This window comes from Gobio gobio (genome assembly GCF_949357685.1).
Source record: "Gobio gobio genome assembly, chromosome: 24".
NCBI lineage: Eukaryota > Metazoa > Chordata > Actinopteri > Cypriniformes > Gobionidae > Gobio > Gobio gobio.
In genome coordinates, this window is record NC_137120.1 from 8216960 (window position 1) to 8244944 (window position 27985).

Here is a 27985-nt window from a genome sequence, read left to right on the forward strand (position 1 = left end):
AAATTATTATTTAACTCCATGAATTATAATTATTATTAAAAGTTTTCTGTTTCTATTTGTGAGGGGGGCATCTTACCCCAAGGGTCTAACTATAAACTTTCATTACAGACATCATTTTATGAATTAAAACACATTTACAGCATTTGCAGACATAGCATTTATTAACACAAATAATTTATTATTTCTAAATATTGTCAGTTTATTAGTTATTTATAGTTCTAAAGAGTGAAAGTGAAATAACAATTTTCCAGTGGCTTTTGGAAATATTTTTTCCCATTTATTTTGACCATAAAGATTTCACAAAAATAGTTTTAAGCCATGAATCAAATCATCAACCTCAAATATGAATTTTACAGCATTACACAGTGTTTGTTTTATTTAGAATTGTTAAAAATCTATTTTTATATGGAGAAAATGAAAGGGATTGTAACTTAGTTATTTATAGTTCTAAAGAGTGAAAGTGAAATAACAATTTTCCAGTGGCTTTTGGAAATATTTTTTCCCATTTATTTTGACCATAGAGATTTCACAAAAATAGTTTTAAGCCATGAATCAAATCATCAACCTCAAATATGAATTTTACAGCATTACACAGTGTTTGTTTTATTTAGAATTGTTAAAAATCTATTTTTATATGGAGAAAATGAAAGGGATTGTAACTTCCAGAAAACTTCAATATATCAATATATCTTTAATCAATATATCTATTATTTGGATTAATTTTATTGCATCTCGATAGCCTGTACTTGTAACAGGGCTGTGTAGGCTGGCATTGTATATATCCAGTAACAGGTCATTAAAATAGGTATTTTGGGGTAACAATGGATTAAATGGAATCCAACTTCAGTGGCAATGCTGTTGGGTCATCACAATCCTGTGACCTGCAATATAATCACACATAATTAAATACCAATTTAGTACAATAAAGATGTTTTCCTCTCACTGTAGTATCGGTAGGCAATACCTGACAGTCCTGCGGCGATAGTAAATCACACCAACAGCTACAGCTGCAAACATCAGCAGCAGAACAGTAACAGATATTCCTGCTACAACAGCTGACAGACCTGAATCTGGAAGAAAAGAGAGACTGTCATTAGTGTGAATGGATGTGTCAGATTGATCTATAACAAACACTATGAGATATCAGAAAGTCTAAGAGAGTACATGTGAATCTCATTCACTTTAAAGTGGAAATCAACTGAAGAAAAAAGAAGACATTAAATATCTAAAAAATTCCACAAACAGCATTACCAGCTTCACTTATTACTAAGCAGATTGACTTTATTTCTGTCATACGTCTACAAAAGCTCTTATTAAGAATTAACATAGGTTTAGATGTATATGTTTTATTGGAAATGTTTTGTTTTAAGTCACAATTATGGTGATCAGTGTTAGCTTTAGTTGGTCTCTTGGCCCTTGACTTCTGTTAGTTTACTTCTCGTTCAGCAATTGCAGGTGTTATGAAAATTAAACCTCTACTCAAATAAAATACCCACAACAATTAGCAGGGATCCACCAGGGAGCACAATACGTGGGGACAGATTTGCTAACAGCTTGCGCCAGCACAAACCCTCTTTTGGCGTTAAAAAAAATACTGTTAGGATTTACTAAAGACACACAGTGATAAATTAGCGCAGGAAAGGTGTGGACAGGGTTATTTTTGCGGCTCACCTTATTACATATGCATTCTTGGGTGGAGAGTATTTAAATGAATCACGCAAGGTGAGTAACAAATGTTTGCGCTCGTCAAACCAGATGCTAACTGGTAGATTACGCTGGTCATTATGGAAATGATCCGGCTGCATCTGTGAGATCACGAGCAGAACTGTCCACTCCCATCTGCGCTTTTCTGGAATTACTCTCTCACGCTAATTTGCCCTGTTTAGTAAATCTGGCCCTTAAACTATTAATGACAAAACACACTTCTGAACAGATTTCAGGTGAAACAGGCCACATATTTCTCAAACTTCTTCTAACGCAGTAAAAGTGTTTTCTGAACACACAGTTAAAGCAGACATTGAAAAACTAATAAAACAATCACAGGGGAAGAGTCCAACTACAGGAAACACTGTGTGTTTGTTCCTTCTTCAGTGTTATTATGAACATTAAGCAGTGTTAATGAAACACGGGATTTAGTTGTGTAACATCAAAATTTAAGCCATTGTTTAAGCCAGAAATTAGTGGTCCTTAATATTTAAATTAGGTTAAAAAATTCCAACATTATGAGAACATTAATCAAATACTAATGATAATTTGTGGTGATTTCATGAACATTGTTTTGAAAGTGTTTAATCACACTTGCATAACCTTTACATACATTTAAGAGAAAGGTTAGGAACAATAACTATGGGACAGGCAACAAAACTCTCTCACTTTCCTAGGATGTTATTTTAACACTGCAACATTATTCATTTGAAGATCATTGTTCCAAGAACTTTGTTCTAAGGTTTTTTTCACCCAACATTATGAGGACATTAAAAAAAACTTCTACAAACAATGTTTAAATAACGTTTTTGTGCTAACCTTTTGAGATCATTGTTGAAGAGCAGACAAACGTTGAACAAATGTTCGATTGTTATTACTGGAAAAACGTTTGTTCATAATTTTGAGAGAACCTTCAGAACGGTAGCCAATGTTATGACAGTCTGTTAGCTGGGGTTGCTTCAGTACCAAGTTGTCAAGATAGTAAAACAAAAATGTAACAATATCATGTGTGTTTTCACTGTCAGATGGACAATTGCCTGAATGACTAAATTACACTTACCAATGACAATAACATCAAAGCTCTTTACACTGCTGATGCTGCGGCGATGACGCTGGCGACTGCTGCTGCTGCTGATGATCTGTAGTTCATAGAGTCCAGAGTCAGTGGTTCTGGTGTTTGTGATGGTCAGAGATCCAGTCTGATGATTCACCTTCAGTCTGTCTCTGAATCTCTCTGGACAATGAAAATCTGTGCAATTCTTATTTGGATCTCCAGTGATTTCAGCGATGAAAGTATCATCAAAATACCACCTCATCACATCATTTGGGTTGTTTGTTACACCAGGATCTAAAGTGACAGGTTCTCCCTGCTTCACAGATTTTGTCTTCATTTTATCTTGTTCAGCAGTAGGAAGACCTGAAACACAAACACAAACACAAACATGTTCTTTCTAGACCCTTTTTCTGTAAAGAAACATTTATTTGTTGGGGTCCAAGCACCGAAAATGCCACTGTAATAAACAAATGCACTTTTTTGCGTGCAACTCTAGAACGGTACAGGCTATAAAACTGCATATTATTTCATTGGAATGCACTGGAATCCTTCAGATCCTAGACATGAACAGAACCATGGGCAAACCTCGTGCACATCACCACTTCAGCCAAGTCCTCAGCAGAATTAAAGCCTACCGAAGACATGGAGCCTGAGCTCAGTTAATGTTGTCTGTGATGTCCCTGCCCTGCCTCCCACTACCACTTCCTCTTTCCTCAAGAAAGCCGTTCTTCAAATACCTGCCTGTTCCATGTCAGCCAAGAAAGTAATTCTTGAAGTGTCTGCCTGTCCAGTGTCGGCTAAGGAGGCCACTTTTAATCTTTTTGCCCATCCTGAATTGGCAAAGGAGACCATTTTGTTACCCTCTGCCCATGCTAACCGGTTCTTCAGCCCTGTCTTCACTGGCTCCTTCCAGCCCTTCGTTTCTTCCTAAGCTGTCTGCTCCTTGTATCCTGGATCCACTTGGGGATTCTAGTTCACCAGATCCGCCCTGGAGTGTCGACTCTTTAGCGCCAAGCCCTTAACTCCACCTCAGCCTGTCGAGCAGTCGGCTCCAACGTAGCTACTCACTCCCTCGGCTCCACCTGGAACCGCTGTCCTTAAAGCTCCGCCTGGCCTCGGTCAGCTATTGCTCGGCTGTTGCGATGGACTTCCGGGCCTTTATCTACGACTCATCCCTCCACCGTCACTCCATCAGGCTCACCTTCTCTCCAGCTTCACTTTAGTCCTCATTCACACTGGCTCTGCCGAAGTCCTTCAGCGGACTGGCTTTACCTCGGCCGCTCATCCCCATGGCTCCGCCTTGGTCTCCAGGACCTTGTCGTGTCGTCCGGTCTCATCGGTTCTGCCTTGGTCTCCACCAAGGCCAGCTCCACCTCATTCATTCATCCCCCTGGTTTCGCCTGGCATGGCTCCAGCATGGCTCATCCCTCCCTCGACTCCGCCGTAGGTCTGCATCCTGATTTTTAAATTTATTAAATCCTGAATTTATTAAATCTCTGCTGTGAGGGACTGTTCAGGTGTTCGGAACTTATGGTTTTTGTGTGGTCCACAATGACTAGTTATTGATAAAATATATCAATATCCAAAGGTAAGTGGTGCTATAATCTAAAAAAGTTAAAATTAATAATAAAATATATATTTTTTTAATTAATTTTTTTTTTTTAAAGTAATACAATTTCTCCATCAAGTGTACTTTGGATTTCCGGTGAACTAGGAACAATGAGTATAAAATATTACATGCATTTAAAAAGATGATAAAAAAATGTGATCAGAAATGGTATGATTAAACATTTGTTACATGACTCACCAAGGACAGAAACACTGAAGACCTTTTCATCGATGCTGCTGATACTGAAGATCTTTAGTTGATATTCTCCAGAGTCTGTGGTTCTGATGTTCTTGATGGTCAGAGATCCAGTCTGATGATCCAGCTTCAGTCTGTCTCTGAATCTCTCAGTACCTTCATTACACTGAACATCTGTGCAGATCTTACTCGGATCTCCATTGATTTGAGCGATGCGGGTGTTATTAAAATACCATCTAATTCTGTCTTGTTGGGTTTTTTTAACACCAGTGTTTAGAGTGACTGAATCTCCCTCCATCACTGACTTTTCATCTGTTTCAGCAAGAGACACACCTGAAGAAAAAATTAATGGATAATCTTAAAATTTTTTAGGTTAATGCAGAAAAAATTTCGAATAGCAAAAAAAGTACTGTGAATTTACATAAAACAGATTGTTGTGGGGAAAAAAGTGCCTGGATTAAAAATGTATTTAACACATGCAAACAAACATATTTGATTTACATATTCACTCATCAGAAAAACATACATGATTCTCATTAATAATTTTAAACAACTTAATGAACATCATACAACACACATCTTTTTGTACATCTTTTCATACAACCCATATTTTACCTCCCTTGCCTATACATTTAGGCAATTATATAAATGATAAATTCACCACTAGATTGCACTAAAACGCACCGCAACACTTTCCTAAACATCTGCATTTTTCTTTGTACATCGTGGCCAGCAATACAATTATAGGTTAATGTAGCAAATGAGAATCAATAAAATTACGCCCTTGCCCAAGTTCATATATACAAAAATATTTATGGTAAGGGGTGGCAACATAAAAGCAAATGGCCTTGTGGATTTACCGCCTAACATAGACATTTGTGTCCATGAATATGAGAAACACTTGGGGTTACTTGACTGTAACCCTGTTCCCTGATAAAGCGGAACGAGATGCTGCATAAGCTTATGCAAATGGGAAATGTCTTTGACATAACCTGCTGTGAAAATAGTGTGAAAACGCGTCAATGAAATTGACCCGGAGGTATTTATAGCCTCGGCCGGTGACGTCATAGGCGCACCTGCTACACGAGGCTATAAATAGATGAGCTTCAGCTGGAGCCAACAGATCTCTTTTTTTGAAGACCCGTCCTGAAGCCTCAGGCATTAGCCTGTGATGTCGACTCGAGGACATGAGAGCCCGGAGTGGCATGAGCATCCAAGCTATAAAGTGTTATGAATGTTTGCGGAGAGGACCAACCTGCCGCATCACAAACACTTTGTAAGGGAGCACCCCTTGCTAACGCAGTAGAAGAGGCGACTCCCCTGGTGGAGTGAGCCCTTAATCCTATAGGCGAAGCTTGACCGCGCGCCTCATAGGCAAGAGCAGTAGCATCCCTGACCCAATGTGACATTGTTTGGTGGCGGCAGAACCTCTGTTACGGACCCCATGGCAAACAAACAGTTGCTCTGACTTATGCCACTGGCTAGTGCGGTGGACGTAGGCCTGAAGAGCATGGACTGGACACAGTCTATGAAGTTTCTCCTGATCCGGCGTTGTGAACGGCAGAGGGCAGAAGGTTTCAAGAGTGACAGGATGTACAGTCGAGAAAGGAACCGTAGGTAGGTAGTCAGGGTGGGGATGCAAAATCACTTTCACCAAACCTGGGGCAAAGTCTAAGCAGGATTCCGATATTGACAGAGCCTGCATGTCCCCAATTCTTTTCAGAGAAGTTATAGCCATAAGAAAAAACATCTTTAGAGTCAGAAGTTTGTCAGACGCTGATTCTAGAGGTTCAAAGGGGGTCTCAACCAGACCCTTGAGGGTTAAAACTAAGTCCCATGAAGGGATCTCGGTTCTTACCGGAGGCCACAACTGCCTGGCACAACAAAGTGAGCAGGCAGAGGATGCCTCCCAAGCGGCACCCCATCCACCAGGGCGTGGCAAGCCAAAAGAGCGGCCACATAAACCCTGAGATTGGAGGGGAAAGTGCCTGTTGACAATTCCTTGCAGAGAGTTGTAGCCAAAAGAAAAAAACATTCTATGGGTCAGAAGTCTGTCAGATGCTGACGCTAATGGTTCAAAGGGGGTCTCAACCAGACCCTCGAGGACTAAAGCTAAGTCCCATGAAGGGAACAGGTGGCCTCAACCGCCTAACCCCACGAATGAAGCAAGCGAGCAGAGGATGTCTCACGAGCAGCACCCCATCCACCAAGGCGTGGCAAGCCGAAAGAGCGGCCACATGAACCCTGAGAGTGGAGGGGCAGGTGCCTGATGAAGTACTGAACTGAAGTAACCTGGCAGTTGACTGAATCTACATTGTGTCGTACACCACCTTTCAAAGACACCCCATTTATTAGTATAAACTTTCAGAGTGGAGGAAGCCCTAGCACTTAGGATGGTCTCAATAACTGCAGGTGAAAGCCCAGTGTCCCTCAGTTGGTGCCCTTCAGGGGCCAAACATGAAGGTTCCACAGGTCGGGCCTGGAATGGAATATCGTGCCCTCTGCCTGAGACAGAAGGTCCCTCCTCGCCGGAATCGCCCAAGGCGAGCCGTTGAGGAGAGACACTTTCTCCGAGAATTAAACCCTGTTCGACCAACGCAGCACTATCGATAAGAAGCAAGACCCTTGTTGGCGAACCCTGGCTAGAACTCCCAGGAGCAGAGCGACTGGAAGGAGGGCATACAGATGCATTTTGGGCCATGTATGAACCATCACATCCAGACCCAGCGGGGCTGGGTGACAGAGAGAAGCAGGGACATTGCGCTGTCTGAGAAGAGGCGAAGAGGTCGACTCCCGCTCTGTAAAATCTGATCCAGATCTGCTTGACTACTTCTGGGTGGAGTTTCCACCCCGCCCTTGAATGTACACTGCTCGAGTGACAGGAACTTGTTCTGAGCCCAGAGAAAAATCTGTCTCGCTATTCTGATAGTGTGAACACAGACCTCCCTGGTGATTATATATGAGACTTTAGCTGCACTGTCCACCCGCACTAGGACATGACAGCCCCTCAATTGGGGGAGAAAGTATTTCAGGGCCAGAAATACAGCCATCAACTCGAGGCAGTTGATGTGCCAACTGAGTTGATGACCCTCCCATTCCCGTTGGGCTGGACGACCACTTAAGGCCGCACCCCAGCCCGTCAGGGAAGCGTCCGCCGTTAGCAAATTGCGACGACAAGGTACGCCTAGAGTGGGACCCAAGGCAAGAACCGGGGTCTGAACCACATAGTTAGTGTACGAAGCCACATGGCGCGCCACTTTATTTGCCTGAGGATTGGCCCTAAGTCCTCTGGCTTTGAGCCACAACTGAAACTGTCTTATGTGCAACAACCCCAAAGGGAAACCCGTGGATGCTGATGCCATTAGACCTAACACTCTGGTGCTGATGATCAGTAAGATCTTGGTCTAGCCTGACTTTGCTCAGGAAATACTGAATGGTCTTGATTCGAGCGGGAAACCGTTGTGCCCACCTTGTGACCAAAAACCGCACAAACCCTAGATAAGTCGTTCTCTGGGCAGGAGAAAGAACACTTTTCTTGGTGTTGAGTCTCAACCCTAGAGAAACTAGATGAGCTAACACACTGTCTCTGTGTTGAAGCACCATCTCATGTGATTGTGCTAATTTTAACAATCGCCTATGTAATTCAAAATGTGAATGCCCTGGAATCCCAATGGAGCCAGTAATACATCCATGCATTTCGAACCTCAGGAACTTCCTGTGTTGTGGCAGTCTTTATATGCAAATACATGCGTCCTTTGGATCAATCGTGCCGAATCCAATCACAATGTTGAATATGCGACACGACCGCCTTCACTGTAACATCTTGACCTTGAGTACTTTAACTGCTTCACGGTTTAAGACTTGAAGATCTAAGATTGGACACCCCCCCACCCTACTGGGGACCAGGAAGTAACTGCTGTCACTTGTGACAGTACGAACGCCAACTCCGCCTTCACGGAAGTGGAGACCACGCCGTTCAAACACGGAGGACGACAAATAAATTAGTTTACTAATTTTACTGTGCTTAACACCCATACAGAAACGCCTGACAGAAGTTCCACGCTGCCAGACTCTGAGAGTGACAATATTAACACTTCCTGTTGAGGGGATGTTAGATGTTCTATGTCCTGGATGATAGCAGGATTTAAACACTGAACGTCTAACATTTCACTGGAAACCGCTACATGGCTTCGTGGGAAGGTATGTCTCTTTAATGAAAATGCAGACCCAGAAGAGAGATAGCTCGTGAGCGTCTCTTCCACCTGGGGTATTCTCACATATCCACGCGATTTTGCACACATGATAGTCGAAAATGACGACGTCAAAGATACAAAAACACGTGAAGTAAATGGTTTTCTCCATGACTTTGCCACCAGACAAAAACCTCAAGCTCACTGCGTTTCGGGATATCTCATTCACGGTACCAGACAAACTGCCCTGGCCACCGCGCGAACAACCACCTCGATAAATTCCTCTTGGATTCACTATCATGTGAGGAACGATCGCAGGCGGCTGCTCGAGGTCCGCGGACCCAGAGATTCATCATCATTCCCGTGCGAGCCAAAGAACCGCCGAAGCGCGCTTCGGTATCACGCGGGGAAACATGTATTTGGTGAGCGAGCAAGTGAAAGGGACGGACCTGTCTCTTGCTCGTCAACAAACCCATTCGAGAGCTCCGAACACGGGTGCGGACTGAAAGTAGCCAAGACGAGCATAAAGCATTCTAACTGTAAAGGCAATGCTCGCTCTCGTCTGACTCAATGCAGCGACCGCATGCTCTTCCCCGAACACACACAGCAATAAACGTGCGCATCCAGTTCTGTTATTTGAAAGAGAACATGGATATAACAGCGTTTTACTCTGCTGACTCGTTTCCAACTGATTAGATTTAACTAGAACTCTTTCCACTAATGTTTCTTTGTAACAGAAATGAGAAAGAGAGAGAGAAATCTGCACACTGCCATGTTGAAAACTAACTCCTAACAAAGATCTCGAGTTGAGTCTTTAAAGAGAGAGAATTTTTTTTTTTCAGAGACTTTGTAACACACCATTACACAGAGTTGGTCTGAAAACAAAAAGACCTGTTTGCTCCAGCTGAAGCTCATCTATTTATAGCCTTGTGCAGCAGGTGCGCCTATGACGTCACTGGCCGAGGCTATAAATACCTCCGGGTCAATTTCATTGACGTGTTTTCATACTATTTTCACAGCTGGTTATGTCAAAGACATTTCCCATTTGCATAAGCTTATGCAGCATTGAGTGTAGCTTTTGAAAGGGAACAGTTGCATTATCACCATCTATACAGTTTAAAATAATTAAAACGAATAACAAAATATTAATATCCAAGGCACCAAAAAAAAAAAAAATCTATTAAACACATCAACAGATTCTAAATATATTTGAGCTTGTAAAAGTAGGTCTATCATCAGAAACAGACGACTGCTGTATGTGGACATTATAGAAAGTCACCCAGATCACCCTAGCAACCATATAGTAACAGCCTAGCAAGCACCCCTAAAACCCTAGCAACTGCAAATAGCAACACCATAGCAACCACCTGCACTGAAAAAAATTATTAGTTGAATTTACTAAAAAATTTTATCGTAAGTGGTCGCAATCAATTTATTTTAGCTCAATTTAAACAAAAACACATGCAATTCCCATAGAACCAATTATTTTTTTTAAATTAAAATCAAAAAACTACATTTAAATTATTTAAACGAGCACAAATTAATTATGCTTAATTTAATCGGGCCATAATATTTTTTTTCAGTGTGTCTCTGCATATTCTCTCATTTAAATTTCAAACTATTTTAAATTTAAACTAGACAACCTTTTCAAACCAATAAACTTTGTCTTTCAAACTTTTCAATGTTTATTAATATTAGTTTCTAACCCAAATATATCGATGTTGAAAATAATCGACAACTACTTTGATTATCGATTAGTCGTGTCTGCGTGCTCGGAAACCATCAGCCAGTCGACCTCGCTTTACAGTAAATAACCCATTTATATGGACAAAACGCACATTACGCTACATTATCTAAATTTTCCAAAATATGATTTATATTTATAAGCGCTTCAATTCAAACAAAAGCACGGGTGTTTACATCTTGCCCTGTCTTGGACCGCGTGATTGACAGATGCATCATGTGACATGTAATGCCTCTAACACCTGTTTTCCTCATAACTTAGATTTTATGGTTATATCCTTATCTGTAAATGTTAAGTCCCGCTATATTTCTATTTAGCATATTCTTACAACAAGCATCTTGTTAAACTTCAGAACAAGTTTCGGTGTGTGCATATGCATCAAACAGACAGACCACACACAGCAGACAGGAGCGCAATACGACTAAAATACACATGATAAAATATTTTTTATTTGAAATTACGTGTAGGTGTAAGTAATCATATTTATAAGAGCAGTAACAGTAAATGTGCTATTGTTGGAATAGCCAATTGATGTATTACAATTAGCCTAAGCTACTAAAGTGAGTGTTCTTCATAAGTAAAAGTGATCATTTTGTATTTTTGTTTATTATACATTTTAATTTCGGCGTTGAACACGGCTGGACTAAATTTTGGCCCTGGACAAATCCAGCCTATCCAGCTCGCGAGTTCATCTGTGCAGGGCCGTGCACAGACATTTTGAGGGGCAGTGGCCCAAACCCAAAAAATGGGGCACTGGGGTGAGGTGGCATTGGGGGCGAGGATTGGGTGCTTGTCCATACAAATTATCCATCTTACTCTTACTATTCCTTTACTGACAGCCTGTTACTATCTGGCTGATACTCAGTGGGCTCTCCCTCACTCTCTTACCCCTTATTCCTATATAAGTCAATGACAGTAAACAGACGCGTTGGGCATGGTTATCGTCATGAAACTGTGATTTTTGCAATTATGACATGGGGTGTGATTCTCGATTTAATCAGCCAGCGTAATTTTATTTACTTTTACAGTATTTAGACACGTATTGAACACGTAACCCAATCCCTTCCCTAAACCTACCCATTTGTGTATTATAAAAAACAGGATATATGACGACACAGCTTAATGCTTATTGGATTTAAACAACCGTGATGTATGGTTCTTTTTTTTAAATGTTTGATTTTAAAACTGAGATCATGTTTTTTATGTGTGAATATTCCCAAACTCTCTAACAAAGGCGATCTCTCTGTGGGTTATGTGATTGTTGTCATATTTATAAATATATATATATATATATATATATATATATATATATATATATATATATATATATATATATATATATATATATATATATATATATATATATATATATATATATATATATATATATATATATAAACATGTATGTAGGCCTAATTAAAGTAAAAATTATTGATAAACACGTCTTTCGAATGGAAATAAATAACAAAAACTTTGGATGTCTTGTTCATAATATTTATTTTCATATAAAAGTAACAGAACTTAAATTACATCCAGTTTATCAGCAACAAAGCGCAGGAGTGTGAATCCCGCGATATCCGCCTTTGATCTCGCAGGTGTCTGATCCACTACGAGAAGAGAGAACTGTCCGGCTTGCCTGCACTTTTTTCACTCCTCCCCTCACTGCAGCCGCCTAGTCTCGGCTGAACTGCAGGCGAGGCGAGGCGCATCTCAAACAAGCCTTATTATTTGAATCAGATATGAATGAGTGCGTTCACGGAGCGGCGGGATCATCATTTTAGCGAATAAAACATTAAGATCAACTCTGTTCTTGAAGACATCGTGTGACTTCAAAAGACTTGGAATGCAACATGAGTTAGCTAATACTTTTATACTGTTTTGGTCAGTTTTTGCAATAAATACCTGTGACTGTACAAGTATTTGCCTGTTATGTGTTTTATATTGTTGAGAGTGGGTAGGTTTAGGGTAGGAGTGCAGTTAGTTGCTCCAAAATATAAAAGTAGCTTATAAATATTCATAAAATCATGTCTGCTTTTTACTGTCATTGACTTGCATAGGAATCACTTCCGTGGACCCATCACGGAATTTTCAGCGATTCCGTGAAACTGCCACGGATTTTGAGTTAAGGGACCCGTGTTCATTTCACGGAATTCTGTGAGATCAGGGGCACGTTCAACGCTCAAACCGGTGCGCAACGTTTTGCTACGGTTTCCGGTTGAACGTCATGTTTCCTGGAAACGGTGCGCACCGGTGTGCAACAGGGCTGCGTTCAGCCCCGACAAAACGTTGCAAAACGTTTTTTAAACGGTAACGGTGCTGCGTTGAACACCCTGTTCTGTTGACGCAAGAGTTGTAACTATGGCAGCCGAGAAGGCCATTCTTTGTGTTCTTTTTGTGGAATTTTCGGAGCCTGATGAAATCGATATAAATACGTGTTTAATACTGCAAAATACATGCAATCACTGCCCTTGCCGTCCAGAATAAAAGACAACATCCCAATCCCATTTAATGAACCTTTTTCATCTCCTGGTAATCAATTCTAACTTAAATCATTTTATTTCTAGTTCTTACTTTTTTAATAGCTTGTATTTTCTTTCTCACTTTATGTCAAGCAATTACCATATATGAAATTTGGTATAAATAAACTTGCCTTGCAATTAAGCTAAAGATATAAATAAATACATCATCATGTTGATTATATATATATATATATATATATATATATATATATATATATATATATATATATATATATATATATATATATATATATATATATATATATATATATATACATATATATATATATATATATATATATATATATATATATGTATACATATATATATATATTAAACTCTTACGACAATCATGTCTTCTAATACCAGCGGACACATTAAACAACTTTACTTCCATTGTGTGAGCTGTCTCTTTAATACTGCGTGGTTTATATACATTTTGCCGCTGATTGGGCTGTCATTTTTGACACACCCACCAAACGAGATCAAACGCATCTCAAACCCGTTGCACACCGGTGCGCACCGTTTCCAGGAAACATGACGTTCAACCGGAAACCGTAGCAAAACGTTGCGCACCGGTTTGAGCGTTGAACGTGCCCCAGGTTTGAGATGCGTTTTTTCTCGTTTGGTGGGTGTGTCAAATATGTCAGTCCAATCAGAAGCAACATGTATATAAACCACGCGGTATTAAAGAGACAGCTCACACAATGGAAGTAAAGTTGTTTAATGTGTCTGCTGGTATTAGAAGACATGATTGTCGTAAGAGTTTTATAGTAGGCTAATATATATATATATATATATATATATATATATATATATATATATATATATATATATATATATATATATATATATATATATATATATATATATATATATATATATATATATATATATAAATCAACATTATGATGTATTTATTTATATCTTTAGCTTAATTGCAAAGCAAGTTTATACCAAATTTCATATATGTAATTAAGTGCTTGACATAAAGTGAGAAAGAAAATACAAGCTATTAAAAAAGTAAGAACAAGAAATAAAATGATTTAAATTAGAATTGATTACCAGGAGATAAAAAAGTTAAATACATAGGATTGGGGTGTTGTCATTTATTCTGGACGGTAAGGGCAGTGATTGCATGTATTTTGCAGTATTAAACACGTATTTATATCGATTTTATCAGGCTCCGAAAATTCCTCAAAAAGAACACAAAGAATGGCCTTCTCGGCTGCCATAGTTACAACTCTTGCGTCAACAGAACAGGGTGTTCAACGCAGCACCGTTTCCGTTTAAAAACCGTTTTGCAACGTTTTGTCGGGGCTGAACGCAGCCCTGTTGCACACCGTTTCCAGGAAACATGTCGTTCAACCGGAAACCGTAGCAAAACGTTGCGCACCGGTTTGAGCTTTGAACGTGCCCCAGCACTGAGAAAGTCCCAATGCTCCCTGCCTCCCCGCACCCTCATATCGAAAAAAATAACTAGGTGTTCATGTTTATCACAAACACATTCCACTTAAATTGATCATTGACTTAAAACAACAATAATTAAGAAATCATTCATCTCTGTCGAATGTGTGATAAGAGCTGAAACCACAAAAATGAATCCGCGTCACATTAGTCGACTAGGGTGTTTGAAAAGCAACACACAATGTAAGCGAAATAATAAAAAAGCCTGATAAAAATGCATTTCCCTGGAACGTAAAGCAATTAGAGCTGACACAAAATGAAACTGCACGCCAAATCCATCGTAAAAGAGATTGTAGCTATAAAAAATGTTTTACCTTGGTCAAGAACAAACAAAGACACTGAGAGCAAAATAAAGAAAAGCGTCATTTTCTTTTTATCCGGCAATATAAATGCAGATTCTGTGAAATAAAAATCTCTGACTCTTCCAATGGCGAATCGAAAGTAAAACTTGAGTATGAGCGGGACTTTCCGTTACCAGACTCACTAGCAGAGGCGTAGCAAGCTTTTCAAAAGTGTGGGGGATGGATGTGGTTTTTTTGTTAACAATAAAAACGATGAATACAATGACAGAAGGGTACAAAAGGTATAACATACGAGATATATAATATTATACATACCTCGGTTTTTTTTAACCACGGTGTTCGGTTGGGTTCTGATGGCTAGTCACATCAGTTTTTTGTTATTCTATTCTTAGGTGAAGGGGACAGAAAAAAAGCAAATTTTTTATTTTACTTAAAAGACTTGAAAAACCTTATTTAAACTTAAAACTTTACTTAAAAAAACCTTGTACACATTCCTAGTGTATAGTATAATATAATATATATATATAAATATTTACACTGGCAGCTCAAAGCTGTACAGCAGCATTTAAGTATTAAATTTAATGAATAAATGTAAAAATAAAACACTACATAGACTTCACTATAAATATATATTGATTCTTATTAAAGCTACTGTATTAATGTTTTTCAGTCAAGAACAGAGAGTGCTTTTCTATGTCTTTTGTAGTTTTATTAACATTAAAGTCCCCATAGTAGGAAATGATATGGAAGCCAATGGCTACCATCAGCTGTCTGTGTTCAACAGAAGAAATGAATACAGGTTTGGAACAACAGTAGAGTGAGTAAATAATGACATCATTTTAGAGGTGAACTGTCCCTTTAAGGACAGCGTGTTCACTATAGGCTGCACTGCTGTCAATTTAAGACGTGCATCTAATATACAGACACACGCAAATGTACTTTCACATTGCACATAACCGACTGTGTTTATGTTAACGTTGTGTGTATTTGACTGTATTAGCACAGTAAGTGGTAGTCTTAAGTCCAGTAATCACGTGTTTGACAGGCGTTTAGTGCGCGCGCTCTGCGCCTTAAAACGGTGTATAAGCATGCGAATAACCGGCAAGGCTTTAAAACGCATGCAAATAATGAACTTTCGTGATTGTAAACAACTAGTGCTCTGTGAGTAGGCTATAACTCTCTGACACCAGCATTGCAAGCGTGTCTAGCACTGTGTATAGTGATTGGATATTTGCTCATATCAGCGCGTAGACTCACAGGCACACTGCAAAAACAAAAGAAAAAAAACAACGCAATTCACAAGCGCTTATTGAACCGTGAATGCTGTACCGAACGGTTCAATATTATAATGAGAATTGTGGCATCCCTAAAGCGTTTGTGCAAAACTGCGGGAAAACTGCAGAAAAAGTGTGGGTGTTGAACCCTCTCACCGGGAAAAGTGTGGGTGTCCCCCACGGGTGGATTGATTACCTCGTCATGCAGTTAACATGGTCGACTGTTTGTGTTTTAAGCTGAATTCACCACGCGACTGTATACAATTCTGAGACAAATCTGAAGAGATCAATCGAATGTAAAGTGATAAGAGCTGAAACCACAAAAATGAATCTGCGTCCCATTAGTTGTTCCTAAGAGTGTTTGTAACTAACAAAATTTGTTTTACCGCAAGCACAACACAATGCAAACTGCGCGCCATATCCATCGTAAAAGAGCTTGTATAAACATAAAAAAAAACATTTTACCTTGGTCAAGAACAAACAAAGACACTGAGAGCAAAATAAAGAGAATCGTCATTTTCTTTTTACCCGGCAATGTAAATGCAGATTCTGTGAAATAAAAATCTCTGACTCTTCCACTTTAAAAGGCCAATCGAAAGTAAAACTTGGGAGTAGAGATGAGCGGGACTTTCCGTTATGATGCATGATACCGCATTTGGATCTCGTTTCCAGAGTCTCAACATCTAAATCCCCCAAGGAAAGAGAGATGGAGAGATTGTTGATAACTAATCTAAAATGTTGGCTATACACTCAAAAAAAAAAAAAGGCTCGCAATCATAGGGGAACCTTTTTTAGTGCTATATAGCACCAATTTTGGTGCTTCAGTGGTTCTTCAGCGGTTTTTCAGAGGTGATACGTATAGCACATTAGTCAAAGAACCGGTGAAGAACCTCTGAAGAACCTCTGAAGAACCACTGAAGAACCACTGAAGCACCAAAATTGGTGCTATATAGCACTAAAAAAGGTTCCCCTATGATTACGAGCCAAGAACCATTTTTGGTGCCATATAAAACTTTTTATTTTTTTAGAGTGTAGTTGTATTTGTATTTGTTATTTGTATTTATCTTATATACACTTGCCAAGATGCACAATTCTTTTAACACATTTCACTGTCAACCCAATAGAAAAATGTCACAGTGATAACTAAATTAAGTATGACATCTGTCACTCATAATTTTTGAGTCAAAAAGTGTTGACTTACTCGCTATAGGATACTGGAAAAATGAAATAATTTTACCTGAACATTTAAAACATCCATGCAAGAACAGAATGTTACTGTAACTGTAACATGTGACTGTTTATTTGGCCCAGAAGCATTATAAATGATGTCTAAAATGAGTCTGCATTAAGTTGCAGATGTTGAAAATACGTCCACAATGACCACATTTGAACTAAATTTTACCTTCTAGAGATGCAATATTGGACGTTCAAAAGACGTCATAAAAACTTGAATTCTGGCTCCCAGTGGACGTCTTTTCAACAAAGACGTCGAAGTGACGATGTTTGATGTGCGTTGTTCACTCTCTTGACTCAATATTTGAAGGGCGCACGCGCCCACGTACGTGTGTGTGTGTGTGTGTGTGTGGTTCGTGGTTACATTCATCGATCGGGCGGGCGGGATTCATTCCGGTTGCCGTTTGCCACACGCTGTCACTGACAAGGGGAGCAGAAGCTCATTAAATATGCAAATCTTATTCAATCCTAGCCGTGGGTGTTTACTTCCAAGTCTTTAGTGCGGCACGCCCATCAAAACTGAGCGTGTCTTCAGAGAGCCTCAAAACCATGGCAGAAAATAGCCTTTTACTTATTCATTATGATGTTTTTGAATGTAAAAACACGCGAACGCAATAAGTTGACCTCAGACAACAGTATAAAAAAAATTTAAAAGCCAGTTCATGACCCCTTTAAAGGGTAACTAAACCCCTGCTCAGAGCTTAACTCCACCCACTGGCAAATTTTGAAAAATGCTGGAAAAGTGGGCAGAGCTCAGCGGAGACAGAGGGGACGAACCGAGGGCGGGACTGAGCGGAGGGCGTGCTCCTGAGACCCGCAGTGACGGATTGATTGACAGCTGTCTGACTCGCGAGTCGCAAAGATGGAGAATGACTGGACTGACGCCAGCTTTGCAACTGAGCGGTCATTTCTCCTACCTTCACCTGAAGTGGAGGAGGGTGGATTCTGTAGACAAAGACCCAGAGCCTTATCAATGCGAGCCGCTGCTCAAACTGCGTTAACTCCCGATGCTGACGATGCTAATGAAGCAGCCGTGCAAGAAAACTGACCTAATCTATCTGCATCCGCGGCAACCACTTGCGTGTCAGGGTTTGAAAGCGCGTCTCATGTATGAAAATTATCTGTACACATGACGGGCGGCAATAATATCGCAAGAAAAGCCTGACGTGTACTGACAACTGCATTATTTAACCGTTTTTTCTTCATTACAATGTTAAAGCAAGTGTCAAGTCAGTTTCATTCATAATGTTTCTACTTCATGTAACATGACAGTTCATACTGGAGTGAAGCCGTTCTCATCATGTGATTGGGGGAAACATTTCTGAGGGCGTGGTGAGCTCGTGCCAGGGGTGCGGATAGTGAGCCGTTGGAAGTACCATCCTACGTCACGATGTACCACAACGTCCAATAGGAAAATTCAACTGCAGTAGCCACCGTTCAACCCTAAGAGGGCAGCACTTTGGCGGTTTTACACCATATTTTATAGAATTAAAACACTTTATACTCAAATGTCAAATCATTTACTCGAATCAATGAACAGCATTAATAAAGCCCCAGTATTACAGATCATTAACTAAAAAAAGTTGGTTTAGGGTTTAGTTACCCTTTAAGGGGGCCCACAGCAACAACCTGCATCGGGGCCCCAGATACCCCAGCTACGGCCATGGCCACCCTTGTATCATTGTTTTTGCTTTCAAAGACACTGCTTTGTGATGCTTTAAAATTTTCGGAGTGTCAATTTACACCAAGCGCAAATAGCGTGCCTTGTCGGCTTTTTACACTAGCTCTGTCCAACACTGCCTGGTTGGGCCACACAAGATTAACAAAGATGTGCTTGTTTTAACGTCTTCAGTGGTGTAGTCAGTAGAGCATAAGCTTCATGAAACTATAGGTTTTGATGCGATCAACCCAAGTTTGAATCCGCATTTTGCCAAGCTCGCTTTCCCCATCATGTATCAATAAATATGAAGAAAATGTGGAAATAAAGTGCCTAACAAAATGTTTAATAATAATAAAAGCATTTATTGGGTAGGGTTAGGGTTAGGGGTAGGTGTAGGGAGGGCTTTTATTGTCCCATTTGGCAGCATTCATTTAATAATTTTAATAATCATTTACACTATATAGCATCTAATTACACCAATAGCATCTAATTACTATTTACACATATTGCAAAGAACTGCTACTTTTACATGGTGAAAATAGGATATATCACTATTTTCAAATGGCAAATAGCCACTGCCTAAAAGTTTTTGTTTGTTTTGAATCCGTGGTTCGGAGCTTGTATCATTAAAGGGATAGTTCACCCAAAAATGCTAATTCTGTCAACATTTACTCCCCCTTAAGTTTTTCCAAACCCGTATGAGTTTCTTTGTTCTGCTGAACACAAAAGAAGATATTTTGAAGAATGTTTGTAACAAAGCAGATAGAGCAACCATTCACTACCATATTCTTTTTTTTCCCTACTATGGTAGTCAATGGTTGCTCTATCTGCTTGGTTAAAAACATTCTTCAAAATATCTTCTTTTGTGTTCAGCAGAACAACGAAACAAATACAGGTTTGGAACAACTTGGGGGTGAGTAAATTATGACAGAATTTGCATTTTTGGGTGAACTATACCTTTAATGAGCTTGTACAAATTGTTACAGGTTAAATTAACTGGTTGTGAGTTGTCAATCTGTGTGTGTGATCAATGATGCATTATGGGTAAGAATCATGTTTGATTTCTGACCTGTAACTCTCCTTTTCAAACATCAGCTTGCTTCAGTATTTCATTTCAGTGTACATCCGTTCTGTCAAGAGAGGAAGTCAGGCTGTGAGGTTAATAAATAGCAGGACAGGAAGAACTTCTTCACCTACAAACTACATTCACACGCTGTTTGTTCACTCAGCAGATCAAACCACATTTCTGAGACCAAAGCAGGTTTCAGTTTGACTGATGAAGCCGAAGAGTCAGATGTAAAACTGATAATGTGAGATGGTGGGCGTTTCAACTTTTTCATTTTGCCAAACATAACAATCAACAATTGATAATCGAGCTATAATAACTATTTTAATAGCAATAAGTTCTGTTGTCATTAAATTCATTGTGATTCATTCAATATTCTTCTACTTACATGTTTATAACAGCCAGGCAATTAAAAAAATCTATATCAATGTTAAATGATAAAGAATTAGTAATTCTTGTTTTCTGCCATAAAGTCTTCAAACAGTAATAAGAGACAGAAAAACACACATATTTTATAACCATATATATTATACTTTATATATCATATAACTCATACTTGTTCAGAGAGTGTGTGCGTGAACTATAAGAGGGGCTCTGTCGGGGGAGGATTCAGATTCACACATCAGATGCAGTTTGAGTGCTGTTGGTGGATAGTTCAGACACTTAAAGAAAATGTTTCACATGTTTGTTTTGTTCTTTTTGTGCTGCTGCCGTCTGATAGGTAAGTTATAAAAGCATTTTACGGCTTCATTCTTCAGTTTAAGAGCAATAAGCTACTGCGAAATTACATTTTCATGAGACATTATTGTGAGATCTACTTTGGATTCAGGTTTCAGTTTGTGATCTCTGTTTAGGGAATTTTTAAGTTGTGCTTATAGAAAAGGCATGGCAATGTATATGAATTTTAATAATTTTCAATGGCTATTAACATTTCATAAAAATCACAGAAAAGTAATGGTGATTTCTAAAAATAAAAATAAACTAAAGCTAATGGAGGCTTAGTAATACTCAGTTGCTTTCAAAAGTCAGGTATTTTTGTTTTTTGAGTTTTAAATGAACGTTCAAATGAAAATGGAAATCCTCGCCAGCCATAAAGTTTAAATTATTGGTTCACACATCTGTTTGTTAATGAATATCATTCCTATGTGTATATGCGGCTGTTTTACAATTTAAATGTAAAGGTTACCAATTACAGTTGATTCCAGGAACCTTTATCTGTGAAACATTTTATTTTCTGTTTGTTCATCAGGTGTGTTTGGTGAGTCAGTGTCAGTGATGGAGGGAGATTCTGTCACTCTAAACACTGATGTTACTGAAATACAGGAAGACGATGACATAGTGTGGAAATATGGAGCTGAAAACTCTCTAATAGCTCATTTAAGTAAAACTGAAGGAGTGTTCTCCACATCTGATGATGTTCCTGATGGGAGATTCAGAGACAGACTGAAGCTGGACGATCAAACTGGATCTCTGACCATCACACACATCACAACTGAACATGCTGGAGATTATAAACTACAGAAAATGGGAGTGAAAACATCATCAAAATCCTTCAGTGTTTCTGTCTACGGTGAGTAGAGATTCTTATTTTACATAATGTAAAGTTTACTCATTTATAGTTTGAGATGACAAACCTTATAAAGACTCACTCAACACATTGAACCGAAAATAAGATTGCTTATTAGATTGACCTATATCTCTGTTTATTCTCTGATGTTTTCCAGCTCATCTGCCTATTCCTAACATTACCAGAGACTGTTCATCATCATCATCATCATCATCATCATCATCATCATCATCATCATCATCATCATCATCATCATCATCATCATCATCATCATCCTCAAATTGTTCACTGGTGTGTTCAGTGTTGAATGTGAGTCATGTGACTCTCTCCTGGTACAAAGGAAACAGTTTATTGTCCAGCATCAGTGTGTCTGATCTCAGTCTCTCTCTACCTCTGGAGGTGGAATATCAGGATAAAAACACCTACAGCTGTGTGCTTAACAATCCCATCAGCAACCAGACCAGACATCCCAACATCACTCAACTCTGTCACACATGTGCAGGTATGGCAGCATATATACTGATATGCAGTGTTGGGGAGTAACTAATTACATGTACCTAGATTATGTAATCTAATTACAAAATAAATTTAAATGTAATCAGTTACAGTTACTGAGAATTAAAAAAAAAATTTAATTACAGTTACTTATGAAAATGTTAACGATTACAATGGGGGTTACATCTGAATAGTTTCTGTAAAAAGGTAGGATATGTTGAATAATAGGCTATTAATTTGTTGATTTGCCTGTTTTGGAATTAGATATAGCCATTTAGTAAAGCGATGCTATTCAGGTGCTTTTGATTGGTTCTCTTGTTTGAATTTGCATCGCACCACGTCTGGCATCAATCCACATTGCCACTGAAAACTTTAGGCTACAACCCTCTTAGAGTTGCCACCATGGCTAGTGATTAAAATGCATTCTAGAGCTGGAAATTTAGTAACAAATGTAATCAGTTACATTACTTTAATAAAGTAATTGAAATAGTTGCACTACTATTACATTTGGTTAACCTGTAATCTGTAATTTATTACATTTTTCAAAGTAACCTTCCCAACACTACTGATATGTCTGTTTATTTACTGACCTGATCTTGTAGATCAGACTGATGTAATCACTTGTTTCTTCATCATTACAGAACTGGACGAACAGTCTCCTTCTCCTCCTCCAGTCTCTCTGATAGTGTTGATCTCTGCTGCTTCTGCTGCTGGATCTCTGTTGATTGTTGCAGGATTTGGGATTTTCTGCATCTGCAGGAAATGTAGAAAAATTGACAAAGGCAAGTGTAACCTATGATTTTAAAGTGTTATAAAATGTATACTTTAAATGTGCACTCTAAATTGTAATCAAGCTCTAATACTTAATCACAGTTATTCTCATAGTTTTTGAGAATGTCCTAATGTCCTATAGTTCCTTTTTATGGTACGAAATCAAATTAATGTGTGAAAATGTTATATAAGTTATTCAATTTGGCAATTATTACACTCATCAAAATACATGTCCATGTCTATATAATATTAGTCTCAGCCTCAGCTGTCACACCCACGACTGTTGGCTGAACGTCTGATAGCCTGACAAGCCAGACCCACATCAAGATGTTGGGTCTGGAAACTCACCATTGACAGGGCTCAATCCGAGGGGCGGAATAAATGGTTGTCTTTCAAATTCCCTCTGCACGCAATTGGATAGCACCATAAGCACCACAACCAACCAGAGAGAAGAAGAAGGTGAGCTAACGTTAGTTGATAGACTTTCGCCATATCCGGTCGGCAAAACTTCGAACATATCATATTTTCTTAACAATGTCTTCAGTGCCGTTCTTTGTTCTTTTCTCAAAGAAAAGCTGAACTCCAAGTCTTCCAGAGTCGCGGCCAAAGCCGATTCAAAAGGCCGCTGTTTATCAGCTTCTTTATTTACTAGTAGCACTCAGAACCTATGCAACTTTGCCGTGACGTGCCATCATTATGTTAAGCCCGCCCACCGACTCTACACACGCTGTGATTGGCCCTACCAGAGTTTGGTTTTTCCAGCTCTCAGGTCTACCGAGAGTTGCTAGACTACACTCGCGGCAAAATACATTTTCTGCCGCTAGGGTGCGTCTAGATTTCTAGGCTAAACGTCTGATGCATATGGCACTTATCTGGACACACTTCAGGAGTTTCGAAGTCGTCATCTGATTGGTTGAATTCTACAGGATGTCCATGAGACGTGTGTGTCGCGTTCTTTAACGGTCCGCCTGGAAACAAATGCCCTGATGCCAAACTCCCTAGTCGAAGAAGAACGCCGTTGTGTTTACAACTGTGACAATGAGCGCTTACCACGATCAACGAAATGCTAGGTTTTCAAAAGTATGTGAAGTTCGCGGCTTCATTGTTCTAGTAAACTTGCACAATGTTCTTGAATTAATCATTTATAGATGCACGACGCCGGTCCGTTATTGTAGAGGCATCGACTTTACATTTTCAAGGCCCTAAACATGACGTGGAACAAAACAAACTGTGATCGGTTGCGTTAAATGTCAGTCAAACATCCTCTTGGGCGGTCCTTGACCAATGAAAGCTGCGATAGAGTCCAGACCTTCTGCTGCGCAAGACCAATATAATATCACTGAATGTTTCCCTAGTACATTTCTCAATCTACATGAAAACAAAAATGCAAATCTGCATTAATTCAATAATAAATCAACTTGACTGCCCTAATAACACATAAGTTGTAAAGAAACAGATCTAGCAAAGATAGTTTTATTGTTCTAATGAATCTATTATTACTGTTGTGCAGAAGAGATCACTTACGCTGAGCCAACATTCTACAAAAGAAAAGCACATAAATCGGTAAGATCAAATATTCCTATTTTATGTTGTCTTTGTCATTTCAGTGATGAGTCAGATTTAAGGCCATTACATACTCCGCAAGAACAGAGAAAAAAGTTCTCACAACCTTGGTTTGGGAGTTCTCACAGCTTGTTCTCGACAAATCATCTGAGCAGAACTTTTTTCTTGTGGGTGTCCGAGAACTATTGTTAGAAATGTAAAGTGGGTGGGGTTAATGCAGAGAAACGGCATCTGCTTTTTTCGGGAAGTATGGAATGTCCGGGCGAGAACAAACTTTGTTCTTACCACCTCTAGAAAACGAACAAATTTCTTTGTTCTTGTGGAATTTGTACCAAGCTTAAGACGTGTGTGCTTGTCACCAGGGCTTGACATGAAGTTTTTGCTCACCGGCCACAGTGGCTAGTGGTTTTCCAAAGTCACTTGCCACTCAGCATTTTCACTGGCCACAACTTTTTGACATTGATACCATAAAGAAAAGCTACCATATAGATATTTTTAATATTATCTCATAATTTGTCTGCAGGTATATTAGGCTGCTGTCACTTTAAGACCTGACGCATGGATCCATTATACTGTTACACATGTGCAACTGTTTACATTCACTAAAAACATAACTGACTGTGTTTACCTGGAGACCGGCATTTTGACATTATTTTGTGTGTGTTTGACTGTTTAAGCGCAATAAGCAGCGAAAACAACTCAATGTAGTACTGAGAGGCGGTAGGAGTAAAATTATGTGCAAAACGTGCAATCCCACGGTGAAATTGAAGCCCTGTAACAGCAACTATATACATCCAGAGCAAATGAAACGAGTGAGTGAGAGGAGGCGGGTTTGTGTGTCAGTACTGGAAGCGTTTTAGATATTTCAGTATTGATTTTTGACAACTCTACACTGCACTTAGTTTATTTCAGATACCTGTTTAAAAGATTACAACTGAAACATTTATATTTTAATAAAAATCGAAAATTTTTACTGAACTTCAGAATCTCACATACATACATGCCATGTCAAGTTAGAAGAGAAACAAAAATATAGCCTTTAAAAGAGAGACAATTTGCAACTATTTTGGGCCACCTTAATGTCCAGTGTTACATTTGAGCATTGAAGCAGAACCACTGATGGCATTAACTCAGGCTGTTATATTACCAGTTGTCAGGGATATAGTTTCAGGGTGTTTTGGTTTCGTTTTGCCTGTGTTCCTGCGCATTGGTTTCCATAGTTTCTAATTAATCCCACATCTGTTTCTGTTCTAGTTCATTAGCTCTCCCTGGTTTTTTTCTCACAATTGCGAGTTTATATCTTGCAATTCAGACTTTTTTATTCTCAGAATTGCAAGATATAAACTCGCAATTGCGGAAAAAAAGAGAATTGTAAGAAAAAAGTCACAATTACCTTTTTAATTTTTTATTCCACAGTGAATAAAAAAATATACACACACAGGTGAAGTGAATAACACTGATGATCTCTTCATCACGGCTCCTGTTAATGGGTGGGATATATTTGGCAGCAAGTGAACATTTTGTCCTCAAAGTTGTTAGAAGCTAAACACCCCACATGAGCTGCAGTTTTGGAGATGCTCTGACCCTCCCAATCTAACCATCCCAATTTGGCCCTTGTCAAACTCACTCAACTTTGAGGACAAAATGTTCACTTGCTGCCTAATATATCCCACCCATTAACAGGAGCCGTGATGAAGAGATAATCAGTGTTATTCACTTTACCGGTCATAATGTTATGCCTGATCGGTGTATATATGAGATCTACTTTAGAATTCCGAGAAAAAAATTATGAGATACAAACTGGCAAATCTGAGAGGAAAAGTCTGAATTGTGAGATACTGTACAAAAAAATATATATAATGTGAGATAAAAAAATTGCAATTACCTTTTTAATTTTTATTCCGTGGCAGAAACAAGCTTCGGATAATCTTCCATATAAATACATGTTTAGTAAGATTTTTCATTATTATTATATTTTGCTTTACAGAAAATAAAAGCAGAGGATGATGTGGAAGAGGAAGATGTAGTGTATGTATCTGTCGCCATGAGTTGATGATCGAACTTAAACCTTTTTCTGAATCCCAGATCCAGCTTTCTCTACGAACCTTTGGTCTGTGGTTGTGTTTTGGGATTGAGAATCACCACATGTAGCGACTGAATTTAGCACAAATTCTGAAAGAAAATAATTTCAGGAAATCCCAGCAGACATACAGAAGGATCATTCCGGGGTTTTGAAGTGTGACGAGAGATGGACTAATGAAATGTTCTCCTAAAGACTTTACTTTGCAATTCAATGACTTCTAACCCAGACAGCAACATTGTGTCGGTCCAGATCCGGCCCACATCTGTGGATTCCACACGTACCGGATCTGGCTGAATCTCAAAACTATTTTGTTTTCTGTTAGACCACTTTCACTTTCACTTTGCTTTCTCATAATCAAAAATGATAATGTAAAATTACATTAGTACATGGGTTTGATCTGTTTGCAGGACAAACATCTTTTGCATAAGCGTATGTCTGGAGGTTTGTGGTTGGTTCATGCATATACAGTATATCTTGATGTGTCAGTAGCATGCGGTTGAAAGGTGTTTTTCCATTCCTTCCACCACAATGTTAAAAGTTTAACTTCTGCCAATCATTTTAACTGCTTTACACAAAACAGCATTATTACTAAAACACTGAACCCATTCATTCTGATGTTTGACAACAAAGGTGGTCTCATGTCAAACTGTAGGTATGAGAATATCAAACTTTTATTGCATATGCATCATGACTTGACTTGTATTGTATTGACTTGTATTGCACACACATGCTGTGATCCTGCAGAAAAGCTGTGCAGTATTTCCAGCTCTAGAGTTATTTTAAGAGCTATTCTAGATATCACACCTTTTTATTTGATAAAGAATACACCCTGTTTTTGTCAATGTCTGAGTCATTTTAAGAATAAATGAAATTTCTGCTGTGATATTTATGCTTTAATGCAGATGATAACTAACAACACTGCCAACAAACTACACATTTTGTCAAAGTAGTAGTTTTAACAACAATGCCATTTTTCTCAGTTGTGACAGTGTGTTTGTCTTTGTAGGCGTTCACATGAGCTGTAGGTCTGATGAGTCAATATTAAAACTCCTTCAACCGACGGGGAAACACACACAACACACAACGGAAACAACAGCAGCTCTAGATAAGGTGTTTTTAGTAGGCTACTGTACCCTACTCTGTGGTTAGGGTGTTCTGGGTGGTTGTTTGCTAGTCAAAAGGGATACTTTACGTCTGATAAGGCTGAAACCGTGCAGGACTGTTTACACACTGATGGGTATTTATGTGGTCATTTCAACTCTGAAAGTCATGATTTCCAACTTCTACACAAAAAAAACTTGAACTCGGATTTATGGATGTCTACAAAAACCTAGCTTGTATATAACGCCATGTGAACGTGACGGCTTGTGGAGAGATGGGCAGAGTGATGATACACTTTTATTACTGTATTCAATTGAAGTTCATCAAAGGACTACACAATAATAAAACCTAACATGTGACACTAAATGAACTTCTCTGTTGATAATCG

At 38.9% G+C, this 27985-nt stretch overlaps 2 protein-coding genes across 2 annotated transcripts; one reads left to right on the forward strand and one right to left on the reverse strand.

Moving 5' to 3' along the window:
* Positions 1–262: 262 nt before the first annotated feature.
* Positions 263–15005, reverse strand: LOC307120293 (uncharacterized protein). Its single transcript, XM_079807267.1, has 5 exons — positions 14797–15005; positions 4566–4895; positions 2765–3121; positions 965–1070; positions 263–881 (listed from the first exon to the last, which is right to left on the reverse strand). The coding sequence occupies exons 1-5, from the start codon at positions 14846–14848 to the stop codon at positions 827–829; spliced, it is 900 nt and encodes a 299-aa protein (XP_079663393.1). The 5' UTR covers positions 14849–15005; the 3' UTR covers positions 263–826.
* Positions 15006–20628: 5623 nt separating this feature from the next.
* LOC307120285 (SLAM family member 5-like) lies at positions 20629–27376 on the forward strand. The gene is made up of 6 exons (XM_079807250.1): positions 20629–20738; positions 21267–21587; positions 21742–22086; positions 22721–22861; positions 24361–24413; positions 26401–27376. Exons 1-6 carry the CDS (start codon positions 20690–20692, stop codon positions 26464–26466), a joined length of 975 nt encoding a protein of 324 aa, XP_079663376.1. The 5' UTR covers positions 20629–20689; the 3' UTR covers positions 26467–27376.
* Positions 27377–27985: the final 609 nt, after the last annotated feature.